The 13,345-nt window shown below is 43.2% G+C and overlaps 1 protein-coding gene across 4 annotated transcripts in view; it reads right to left on the bottom strand.

Annotated features, from left to right (window-relative positions):
* Pdk1 (Phosphoinositide-dependent kinase 1) overlaps window positions 1–13,345 on the bottom strand; it is a 1,509,859-nt gene that overhangs the window by 28,734 nt on the left and 1,467,780 nt on the right. The window contains exon 1 of one of the 4 annotated variants that reach the window (XM_076519283.1): window positions 2,670–2,720. The exons of the other annotated variants lie outside the window; for them this stretch is intronic. Coding sequence (XP_076375398.1) covers window positions 2,670–2,705 — 36 coding nt within the window. The 5' untranslated portion in view covers window positions 2,706–2,720. Of the gene's footprint in view, window positions 1–2,669; window positions 2,721–13,345 lie in introns of those variants that run through there. 4 annotated transcript variants of the gene reach the window in all.

Here is a 13,345-nt window from a genome sequence, read left to right as displayed (position 1 = left end):
AAAATGTGTTTCTTGTCCCGCGATAACCGTGCTACAAGATAATCGAAAGATGCCTAGCGAGGTTCTGCGGTGAGTGTTGAGCGCAGTCCACTGATTGCTAGCAAAAAGGTGCAGTAAATTCTATCTAATTGTGTGCAAAAATGGCCAATTTGGGAAGAGGAGATACGATTATTCGAGCCTCGGCGGCCTAGCGATTCCACTTTTCACTTCAAATATTGCGATTTTATTTCAGATATTGCATTAATATTATATTAATATTAATATTGTATTGCGAATTTTTTACTTCAGATATTGCGTTACAATTTTTCTTTTTTATAGTTACCGATTTTCAATAATTATAAAAACGAGTCGCGAGGCTCGAATAATCTCCTCTTCCCAAATTGTCTAATTTTCTGCACAATTTCGGCATCAATTAGGGAGACAATACTGTAATTGTCTGTAATGTTTTTGCGACAGCTTTCCATGTACAATAATGTCTCCCTAATTGACGCTCAGATTGTGCAGAGAAATGGACAATTTGGGAAGAGGAGATACGATTATTCGAGCCTCGGTGGCCTAGCGATTCCACTTTTCACTTCAAATATTGCGATTTTATTTCAGATATTGCGTTAATATTATATTGCGAATTTTTTACTTCAGATATTGCGTTACAATTTCCCGTTTTTATAGTTACCGATTTTCAACAATTATAAAAACGAGTCGCGAGGCTCGAATAATCTCCTCTTCCCAAGTTGTCCATTTCTGTGGACAATCTGTATCATTACTGTATGTAAATCGAACTGTAAACACGGCCTTGCTCGAAAACTTGCGGCAATTGTACGGAAGTTTATCTAGAAACGCTGTAAACAAACCACTCGAGGAAACTCGATAAAGTTTGTATGGGAGGCACATACCAGATGGTTGAATCGTTTACAGTGTTTCCGTGGTAGTCGTGCCACACGTTCAAAACAAGATACAGTCGCAGCTCTGCGCGCGATTAAAAGGTTCATACCGTCGCGAGGGACCGTGTGCCAAATAGGGTAAGTGCGGGTATTACTGCGGACACCCGAAATACTGCGCTATTTTATAAAAGCAGTCGAATCTAACGTTTTATATAGTGCGCGGTCTTCTAAAAATGAATCTCATAATTTTTTAACTCTAATGTTAAAACTCTAAAGTAAAGCTATTTTAACTCTAAATATAAAATCATTTTCTAACTTGTAGTATTTCCATTTTATACGACATTATATGCATTTTGTGCACATGAAATTGACACTTGGGACTCGCACAACAATTACACTGTTAACAATTTTTTAAATCTAAACTTTGTTAATATAAAAGTTATCTTAAAGCGTGATACAACAAATTTTAGTACCTCAGAGTCACCATTCGAGTGCAAATGGTTAATATTGGCAATTTATGAAATACAAGTAATAGCAATCGCAGTTTCAATTCGCTCATTATTAATTCATTTATTTATTCGTTATTACGCTTTTCACTGAAATCTGTGCTTTCGGAGATCCGATATTTTGAGAAAAATAAATATCCAAGTTCAAGAATAATAGTTATAGCTCAAGTTGCCAATCTATTAGCGTAAAAGCTCTTATTTTCTCAGTCAAAGTTCGCCTTAATTGAAAAACCGCAGTAATACAAACACTTACACTATACAGGACACCCTGTGCACCGTCAAACGACTCGATCAAGCCGTATAAACCGTATAAAACTCGCACAGCGAGCGCCGAAAGGCTCGCTCTAACTACCATAATCATCGAAACGAAGCTCGCGTCGCCAGCGAATTAGAGAAAAATCGAAATCGAGGACTCGATCGAGCCGTATAAACCGTATAAAACTCGCACAGCGAGCACCGAAAGGCTCGCTCTAACTACCATAATCGTCGAAACGAAGCTCGCGTCGCCAGCGAATTAGAGAAAAATCGAAATCAAGGACCATTCGAACGCGTCTTCTGTGTGACTCGGCAACCGCGGATCGGCGGGTCGCGATGAAATCGGGATCGCCACGGGCCAGGCGTCGGATCGATTGATAAATACACGGACAAGGGGCCCGCGGTAGGAACGGGACAAGGAAGAGCATCGGGACGACCCGGCACACATTAATTAGGGATAACGCAGTTGCGCTAATCCGCGGGCGGCGCGGCCCCAGCGATTTCAGTGCTTCGGAAAAAGTTACGGAGGGCGGGGGGGTGGGGAAAAAGGAGGAGCGTCGCGATTTATCAGGGAAAACTCGGAACAAAAGTGATCAACGCCACGAGTGGAGCACGGTAATTTTCCTACCCCACGGGGAGCTCGAGGCAGCGTCTCGTTTTCGCGTGCTCATGAATGGAAAAAACAATGCTGGGAGGGGGTGCGCGCGCGCGCGGGGATTGATCGGGGAGACGCTAGTCGACGTACGGAAGAAATGCAATTAGAAAAAAAAGAGCGAGTGTGAGAGAGGGGGGCGAGGGAGAAGCAGAGAGGGCGCGGGTGCGAGCAGAATGCGGATAAAAGCCGGGCTAGTAAAAAGGAGGGAAAAAGAAGCGAGCGTCGCAGCGCGTCGCGCACATATCGGCGCCCGGGTGACCGATAACAAGTGCCGTGCTCGGTCCGCCAATAAATACGAAACGGGAGGAAAAAATAACGGAGCGTATTTCCACCGTTTATCGGCTGTTTACGACGGCTCTCTTGGTCACTTACTGCAATATAGTAAACCGCGTAGGCCGCGTGAATCATTCGTGGCCGGGTGGAGAGTCCGATCTTCGAACCTCATTCACGAGGCGGAGGCGACTGCGCGCTCGGCCGATCTGCTATCCCGGCCCGGCCCGGCCCGGCCCGACGCTCCGCGCTTCCCCGCGGCCGCGGCCGACGGAATTTCTGAAATCACGCTCCCTCTAATCAATCGGCGAGCCGGAGCTTCGAACTTCGGCCACGCGATCCCTCGATAAGGTGCACGTGAACGAACGATGGAAACCGGCGGCGAGCAGCGGAAATCTGCGTGCAAACGTCTGCGGGCCGTCTGACCGTGTCCCGACCACGAACACAGCGGCGCGACGACACGACGCGGTCCTCTCTATCTGGGCCGGAGCCTGCCTCCGGCCGCCCCGTGCAACCGATCCCTTCTTTATTTTCCTGATAACGAGGCGATCCGACCGACGATGGACAAAGTCTACGGCGTCAATACCAGCCGACACCGCGAACCCGATGGAAAATACGGCGGCACGGCCGCGATTCTTCCGGCCGGACGGACGCTCGACCGACGAACTTTCTGTGATTCGATTTTGCGAATTTCGGATTTACGAAGATTCGAAGCTCGAACATGTCGAGCTTCGTGTGTCGACGATTCGAGTAATTTCGTGTACGCGCGATTTAATTTCGTGTACGGTAAATTCTGCTTAATTTTCCTTCGGCTTGTGAACAATAATGAATTATTTGGGAAGAAGAGAATTATTCGAGCCTTGCATCTCGTTTTTATAACTGTCGACAATCGGCAGCTGTAAAAATGAGTCCCGAAACTCGAATGATCGTATCTCCTGTTCCCAAATTGCCCATTTTTGTTTTCATGCTGCAGGATAATTAGGATAATTAGGAGGATAATTTACGAAGATTCGAAGCTCGAATATGTCAAGCTTCGCGTGTCAACGATTCGAGTAATTTCGTGTACGCGCGATTTGTACGGTAAATTTTGCTTAATTTTCCTTCGGCTTGTGAATAATAATAAACTAGATATTTAGGAAGAAGAGAATTATTCGAGTCTTGCATCTCGTTTTTATAACTGTCGACAATCGGCGGCTGTAAAAATGAGTCCCGAGACTCGAATAATCGTATCTCCTGTTCCCAAATTGTCCATTTTTGTTTACAAGCTGCAGGATAATTAGGGAGAATTTACTGTACTCGGCATCATTCTAAACGATTAAAAAAATTGATGCTTTTTCGGTGCAGACTTTATTCAAGTTTCGAGTATGTTTAGCGACTGACGAGACAGTTTCAAAAATCTTGCCCTATCAGAGAGAAAAATTACCTTAAAATATCTTTCATGTTTTTATGGATTTTTGTGTCGATTATTTAATTTTTTATAAGCATTTAAAGTTGTTTTTTTTTATAAAAGCGACTGCTTTATCTTCAAATTGCGGCCACTTCTGCAATTATTTAAATTTTCAACAAAATTGTTGTAATTCGGACGTCTCAGTAGTTGCCAACTGTCTAACAATCAACTTTCTACGAGAAGGGTTGTCAGAAGCAAGAAATAACTTCGTCATCGTGTACGATTTTAACTTTGAAAAAATTCTAATACAAATCTATATATAAAACTTATATTTACATGTCTCGTAGAACAGCTAAATTTTTCACTTAATAATTATCTATAAAAAGAATTCCCGAACTTTACCTATTTTTTAATGCCTATTTTTCAACGCCTACTTTTTAATTTATTAATATTTATTTAGCGCCCCCTTAACACGTTCAGCGCCGTCAATCAACCACTAAAATCCCCACGAAGTCAGTGCAATTTAATTAATCAAATCGAAACTAGGAAGATAAAAATTGATTATAGCGAATAACATAAGAATCCCTTCGCATCCGAAACATCCTAATCAAATTCAGTTTCTCCAAATATATTACAATGAAAATGAATATTCTAAATTGATCAAAAATTATCGTCGCCCATCCGTGACCGACGCGGAGCTCAACGTGTTAAACAGCGCGATCAAAACAATATTCGTTAAAAAAACAAACGCGCGCGTTAAGATTACGTACGCGAGTTTCGAGAATGAAACGATTTGATAAACGAACCCGATTCTCGTCTAGACCAGTGTTGCTAGGTCCAGTGCGACTTCGGCGCCTTTCACGGCGGAGGAGATAACGAAGCGCTGTCATTAGCAGCCTCCCCCCACCGCGAGGAACGCTGAAATCGCGCCGGACCTAGCAACAGGGTCCCGACTAATTTTTGGCTGCAAAATAGATTCGTTCCGATTCGATTGGGGGTCATTCGAATCACGCGACGACGGTATGCAACCGAGGTCCGCCTGCAACTATCGAGGCTGCCGGGGGACAAGGCTCTCCGCTCGTTATCTCCGGTTATCGGGCGGCACGCGAAAACCGAAAGAGCTCGATCCGGCGATGTAGATCCGCTAATCTCGGATTTCGAGCCGCACGACGAAAATACATGCACGGTTGTTTATCGGCGGTCTAATCGCGCGCGCGTGTGTGTTTACCGAGCGGCCGGCCGCGAGAGGAAAGATACGGGGGCCCGATGGAGGCCCGAGACCGCCGTTGTACATATCGAGAGCAGAGGCAGTCCTCCGTCCTGTTGTTTTTAATCGAGAAACAAACAACATCGTGTGGCCGCACAGTGGACCGGATCGAAGATTCTAGTGACTTTTTGACAAAAATCTAATTTTCTCATATCGATGTCCAGTCAATTTTTATTGCTTGTTAAATGTCCATTACCCTCGAAAGTGGGAATATTAACCCTTAGCACTCCGATCCATTCTGGACGTTATTTTTAGTATGGTATTATTTAGTATGGTTTTGGAACTAACTAACATATTATAATGATATTGGACTTATATGAATTTGGCTGAAATCGAGAAATTTGCAAAAAAATCAATATTTTATTTTTTATAATTTTGTTATTGTTTGTTTTAAAATTTGTTTTGTTGTTGTAATCGCTATCTATGCGAACTCTTTCTCTCGTCGCCTTGTTGCTTGGACGATATCACTATCACTGCTGTCAAAATGATAGACTAACTGTAGAAGAAAACATTCTACAGTTAGTCTTTCTAACATATCTGTATAAACGTCTATCTGGAGCTCATCTTTGCTACTACTTGTGTCATGAGACTCATTCGTGTTCGAACGTTTTGCCATTGTTCTAATAAAAAATATGAATAAATACATAGGTTGAAAATTTCTAATTGTTATTACTAACTCACAAGATGATATTTACCAAAAAAACTTTTACCAAACAATTTATTTGCCAATAGAAGAATCACTTTTCCGATTTTCTTACTCGTTAGATCTATCTATACCGCTCGACGCTTCAAACCAGACTGAGTTCAGCTTTGAAAATCTTTTCCTCCAGATTTTATGATTATAAATCTCACTATACAGTGCGTGCTATGTTCGCATACCGATCTTTCTTCTACAAACTTGCCTTATCGCTCTTTTCAAATGGCGCCTTTGAAGTGCTCGGACCGTCGTGAACACGCCTCTCACGTTCACGTCAAAACCCGTTGACACTTCTTGTATATATCTTAGTAATTTTACTATATTTTGATTCGATTTCTTGTGCCATTTCAAGAGAAAACTTCAGGGAAACATGCATGTCTCAAAAAGTTGCGCTGAAATAACTCAATTCCCCGTAATCACTAATAAACTTTAATGTCCCCCGAGAGGGGACATCCGAGTGATATGCTAGAATTACGATGTCCCGCGAGAGGGGACAGCGAAGTGCAAAGGGTTAATAAAAATGATAATAAATTGTAATAGATACAACAATTTAAAGATGAACATTTCGAGCGCTACATTCGACGCCAAAAAATATGCTTCTTTTCCTCGCAATGTCCCGACGAACCTAATTAATTTTTTCCTTTGCTTTCTTTTTTAACATTGGGAGGCAATATTTCTCGTTAGGGAGCAGTAGCTTAAATTAAGATTATCGTATCCTATATATGAAAAATATAATGTTCAATGAAATACAAAAAGTGTAAAAATTCTTTACATTCGACAAGGAATATCTTTTGACACCCAAGGACTCACGGTTTCTGACAAACGCTATATTTTCAGGATACTTTCCTCTATATGATTCTGTAAAATTTACATACCAAAACGAACCAGATTGTAAATTATTACGTTTTAAAGATATCAACGCTACGTTACTTCGAGGTTAAAGATATCGAAGACAATCTCTCTGTGTTCCAGTCGGTATTACACCCACACTGGTTACGAGGACCCACTAGTAATTCCAGGTACGTTAGCATTGTAACGTTACAAATAGTTTGTAACATTATATTTGAACAATTTTTTTTTCACAAAAAATGTCAATGAAAATCAATTAAAAATTATTGTTTAACAAATGCAAACAAAATTTAATTATTTATAGCTGAAAATAACTATTTTTTAAATATTTTTCGTGAAAATTTCATTACGATAACTTCGATGGTTCGGAAGTTATAACAGAATGTCACTGAATTTCAGCCCACTGTGCGCCGTTGTACATATCGAGAGCAGAGACAGTCCTCCGTCCTGTTGTTCTTGATCGAGAAACAAACAACATCGCGCGGCCGCGGCGTTCCGCGCCGTTTTTCCCTACCGAAAGAATCGCTTCGCGCGCGCAAAGTCCATTTATAATGCGGTCCGGCGCGCCGGTATCTGCCGGGCCGCGTGTGTCTCGATAGAACCGAACGAACCACGGTAAATAAGTCTACGAGCGAGCTATCCGTGGCCGCCGCCGTTCCGCGCCGTTTCGCCCCGACGACCGATCGTTGTTCGAATCGGCGCAGCGCGGACCGGCGCGAGCCGATGCCCCGCGAATTAATCAGACCCGTCGCGAGGAATCCTTCGCGGACCGGTGCCGACCACGTTCCAACCGTAATTTACAATATCGTCGGTCGATCGCGCCGGACAAACTATCCCGCGTTACCCGATACTAATAATAGACGCTAGAATGCGCGCCGATTATTTATGACACCGTTACGCAACCGGTTCAACGAGCCACGCTCTTGCCCCAGGCGCCGTCCGCCCGCGGGGACCCTGCCCGGGGTCCTCCGTGCGACGAGGATCGACACTTTTGGGCCCACACGGCTCCGCGGATTTCGTGGTCCCGGGTCTCTTGGTTCCGCGGATGGACGCGAACGGACGGGTTATCGATCGCGATAAAATAGACGCGTTTGCAGGCGACGCGATAAAATTCAAAACAAGTTTTCGTAAAACTGTTTATCTAATTTGCTGATTCGCCGATTTGCTGATTCTCTGGCAGTTCGAGTGTGATACGCTTTTGTTCTGTTATTGCGAAAATGGATGTTTATCCGTATATATGTAAATAAGTTGAATTAAATTGAGAAAAATTAAGTACGTTCAATTCAATGAAATAAATATGTTCGATCGAACTGAAGTAAATAAATTAATAAGATAAAATAAATGTATTCGATTAAATTGAATTAAATAAATAAAGTTAAGTAAGTAAAATAAATAAAATTAAATAAGTAAATTAAATAAAATTAAATAAGTAAATTAAATAGAATAAATAAGTAAATAAAATAAAATAAAATAAATAAATTAACTAACGAAATAAATAAATAAATAAATAAAATTCAATAAAGAAATTAAAGTAAATAAAATAAAATAAATAAATTAAATAAATAAAATTCAATAAAGAAATTAAAGTAAATAAAATAAAATAAATAAATTAAATAAATAAAATTCAATAAAGAAATTAAAGTAAATAAAATTAAATAAATAAATTAAGTAAATTAACTAACTGACTAAACAAATGAATTAAATTCAATAAATAAATTCAATTAAATTAGGTTAGATTAAATTGAATTAAATAATTACTTCGCCAAAGCTCGAGGTGTGTTACGCATTAGAATGTACAAGACATGGCAAAAGAGTTTCGAAACTTTTAGGGGATGATCCGATTTCAGCGTAAAACCAGAACTAATCCTCGCTAGACGAACTCGAAAATCGTGCAATAAAGCATCTTAGATTGCCTCGTTGAACCACGTAATCGGAGACCTCGGTGTACACATCGGCGGGCCAAGTGTTCCGAGCGCGAAATCCGGGGGAAAATGCGTCACCTCCATCCGAGGTTTCGTTGTCGAGAAAACCGAGTTCGAAGTTCGGCAAAGGTTCGTTCACGTACCGCGTAATACGCGTACACGAAGTGCATAGAGATCCGGTAGCTCGTAAGCAGTTCGCCGACTCCTATCCACTGGCACACACCTTCGCAGACCGTCCGAGCTCGGTTCTCACTAAAAAGAACGAAGCCTCGAATATAAAAATTCGAAAAGCGATCCTTCCAGACACGTTCCACCAGTTTGAACCACCCTTGTATCAGCTCTCGGACTGCGGTCACCGGGTCGTCGCGACCCGATGCATTCGAATCGTCACCTAATCAACGAAGTGTCGGCAATTCGCTTAAACGTACAGGCGATTAAGCGTTTTGGCAATTTTGGGGAAAGTCTGTGACGAGTCTGGACGAAGTATCGACAAAAAACACGTTCGGCTAAATGAAGCCGAGAATCGTCGCGAACGCGGCGAATAGCGCACGTAGTCGCGAAAATGATCCGGCGTCCGAGGGTTGAACAGCACGAGACGCGAACGGAATTTCACGGAATAGCGAACTCGGCCGATTTTGCACCAAGGTCTCCAATGTTTCGATCGTTCTCCGGCGCATTTCGAAGCGTTTCGGAGCGTTTTCAGCAGCCGGTGGCCGGCCGAACGTCCCCTAAATCCCGCGCGTGCCACTCGAATCGAAAGGTTTTTTGCTGCGCGCGCGCGCGGAAGGGGCATTGCAGGCCTTATCTGCCGGAGAGATTCTGATACGCGAGCATGGTCTACTCGATGCGCGGCGGTATCCGGGGATTAAAAAGAAGATCTCGTCGTAATCCGCTTAAATCGATCGGGGGCAGGGTCCGGTGCCGGGTCCGGGAGCCATTGATCGATCACCGCGCACCTTTGGACCGTCTAGTCTCTCTCTCTTTCTCTCTGTGCACATGCGAGACGGTTCACCGAAACTCGAGCACACTCCTCGGACTCGGAACGTCGGAACTTGTGTCGCGGCGCGACGCGGCGCGGTCGAAAGAAGGTCGAAGAGGGTCCGTACGGAGCGTAGAAAAGCGCGATGCTCGACGAAACGGTCGCGCTCTCGACTGGTCGGACCCGTCTCGATCCCCGATTCGATCCTGCGTCGTCGTGTCGCGGCGTGGCGTCTCGGCGGCACCTGTATTATTGTCCGGCTGCCAAGCGAATTTTGGCAGTGTTATAGTGGGCCACCGGCGCGGCGCGGCGCGGCTCGAGCATGCTCGCGTGTCGCCTAAACGGCCTAACGGAGACGCGCGACCGTTCCGAGCTGCGCGAATGATTAACAGGATCAGATTAAGGGTAATTAGGAAGCCCGTGTGGATTTTAGGGCGAGCGAGCCGACGCCTGTTGTTAATAGGTCGACGACGGTCGTTCTTTAATTGGGCCCGGAAAAACGAGAATCGTGCTTGCCACGGATCCTATTGCGTTTATGGCAGACTGAAACATGCAATTGGTATTTCTGGAGAGCGGATGTTTAACCCCTTAACGTACAGTTTTTTTTAAAAGAACCGGTCAAAAAACATCAATTTTTGGTGGAGAATTTTGATATACTCGCTTTTGTTCTATGGAAAAAGGCTATATTTTGTTCTTGAATAAACAAGTGTTGTAGCTTACAATCTCATGTAAATGATAAATATCAATAAAACGATTTTGTTTCTATGCTTTCACATTGTTATTTTCAATTCTCGATTATATATTCGAGTGTGAGAAATTGTAGCAGCATAAAATACAACGCCGCTCGAATTATCTCGAGTGTGCACAGTTTGGCCTGTTTAGCGCGCTCGAATTAACTCGGAACCCGTCGAAATGACGGGTTACTAATTTTTTTAATTTACGATTATTCGTATCGTGAAGTTATTTATTCAATTTATGCGTTGCTTACGGCAGGTGTTAACACTTGTTCTAAATCAGGATAAATGTCTTATTGTTACTTTTATAAACTGATATAAAATAGCTGTTTTTCTGCTCTGTAAATCTAATGTTCACGGGGTTATGTCAATACCGCGGACTCCATCTTTATGAGAAGTTGCTGCGTTGCATAAACTGGCTGTTATTTTTGTTGATAAGCTGTTATTGTTATTGTTGATGTCGTTGGCCATTTTATCACGGATTCTCCTGAAATAATTCCTACGATAGAAAATACATATCTAGAAAGTAAAAATATTTTATAAAATTGTATTTAAACAATTTTCTTTTTCGCGAAATGTATCAATGAAAATTAATTAAAAATTATTGTTTAAGAAATGCAAGAAATATTTAATTATCTATAGTAAAGAGTGACTACTTTTTAAATATTTTTGCTGAAAATTTCGTTGCAATATCTCTAACGGTTCAAAAGTTACAACAGTTAAGTTACAACGCCGCGAAGCGATAAGAAATAGGTAAAGTTTGCGAATTTTTTAATATACGTAATTACTTGATAAAAGGTTCAACCTTTCTAAGAGAATATAAGAGTAAATTTCAGCTTCGTTTGACAATTTTTCAAAAGTTAACATCGTACGAAATGACGAGCTTATTTCTTGTTTCCGAAACTCCTTCTCGCGGAACGCTGATTCCTGGCAGTCACAGTTGGCAAGTACCAAAACGTTCGAATTACAACAATTTCCTAGAATAATAAACCAGAAACTATCATCCAAAATGTAGCGTACGAATTTCCGAAAGTTTTGACAATTCTAAAAGCAGCTGCAGTTCGAAGAGAGAACGGCTGTTTCTATCCCAAAAGAGACAACTTTAAATACTTGCAAAATATTAAATAATCGTCGCATTGAAAAAAAGTCGTAAGCTACATTGTCGAATACTCTGTACGAAATACCAGCATCAAATTTGAAGTAAATCGGACGTATAGTTCCGGAAACTTTGTTCTTCGGCCGTGTTGAAAGATGTAGTTTCGAGAAAAAAAAACATAAAAGAAGTTTTAACGTAACTTTTCCTCTCCGGTAAGGTAAGATTTTTGAATCTTTGCCCTCGGTCGCGCTTTAGAACGCTGTCTATCCTAAATAAAGTCGACGTTACTCTCGGCAGAAAGTATTTATGAATGCGAACCGATTTTTGAACGACTTGCTCGGACTTGTTCGGACAAACGTTGAGAAACGTGAAGTACTATTCAGCCATTATGTGCATTGTCCACTGTGAAGCGAAAATTGTAGAAAATATTTACGAAGCGCGGCGCAACGGTGCAACGCTTCTGAATAATTCAAACCACGAAGACGGCGGCAATACGTAGATGTTGAAGAGGGAACTTCTATCTTCGATATTGTAGGAAGTGATTACTTCTCGCTCTCATCTTGCCCTTCTCTCCCCGTCGCGCTCTCCCGGAGCCGCGTTAAAAATTCGAAGTGCTTTTTCTCGCTAATTTCGATCGATCTCGTCTGTTGTCGAATGCTGTTCAAACATCCTCGGCAATTTCCGCAGAAAAGTTGCGCGGAAGCATCCCGCAAACATTTGCCCGTCCAGGCAAATTCTAATTCCTTTGAGTGACTATAATGTACACGGGGAACATTTCTAATCGGTTCGAGCCGACTCGACCGAGCCTCTTTCGAACCGCAACATAGGGTGTCCTGAAAGATCGCAATCTAGAAATAGTGGGTTCCTGAGATTATTTGAAGCAACTTTTTCCTTTACAAAAATGTTCTCCGAGGCTTCGTTTGCGAGTTATTAACGAAAAACGGTGACCAATGAGAGGCGGCCGAGCCAATGAGCGGGGCCGGGCATCGCGCGCTCGTTGGCTCGGCCGCCTCGCGCTAGGCGAGCTCGCCTCTCATTGGTCACTGCTTTTTCGCGAATAACTCGTAAACGAAGCCTCGTAGAACATTTTCGCTAAGGAAAAAGTTGCTTCAAATGACCTCAGGAATCATCCCTCTCCAGGTGTTAATATAATTGTGGAATATTCTGTATATATTTTATATATCAGTCTCATATCAGTCTTTTAGGGAAAGCGAGTACCAAAAGTGAGCTGCGGATGAACTTTTTTATACCATATAAAAAGTCGAGTTCTTGGCAAAGCAAGTTGCGAGACCGCAGCAATGCGACGAAAGAAGAGTAACCGAGCCACGAGGACCCAAAACGCGCCTTTTGCCCGGGAATCCCATTGGTTGCCGGTGCTGCGACGACGCGGAGAGTTATTGTTCGAGCCGCGAAATCTTCGGTCGGCCGTGGGTGGCTGCCGCGCTTCTGTTCGCCGGGGCGACTTCCGGCGCGTCCCACGTTCCGCGGACAGAAACGGGCAGAAACGGACAGAAACGGACAGGTAGACAACGGCGGGGCGCGTGGGTGTGCTCGCACGCGGGGTGACCTGATTTGTATTCGCTGACGGAACGTCGTTTGCTAACTCGATGAAAACCCACATCTTCCGAGTTCCGTCCGCGCTTCCATTGGCCGTCGCGCTTTGAATACGAATTGTCTTAGGCGCGGACAAAGGAACCGGTAATTTTCCCGGAGTCTCCCTCGCGTGCTCGATCGGGAAACGTCCGCGCGTAAGTGGAGTACGCGCGGGGGATCGAACGCGAGCGCGCCCCCGCCAAAGGACAAACAGGAGACCGCGCGTTGACTCTCGTAATGGATTATTATGCGCC

The sequence above is a fragment of the Megalopta genalis genome, chromosome 1 (assembly GCF_051020955.1).
Source record: "Megalopta genalis isolate 19385.01 chromosome 1, iyMegGena1_principal, whole genome shotgun sequence".
NCBI lineage: Eukaryota > Metazoa > Arthropoda > Insecta > Hymenoptera > Halictidae > Megalopta > Megalopta genalis.
The sequence above is the reverse complement of the archived record's forward strand: the minus strand, read 5'-3'. Positions and strand labels throughout refer to the sequence as shown.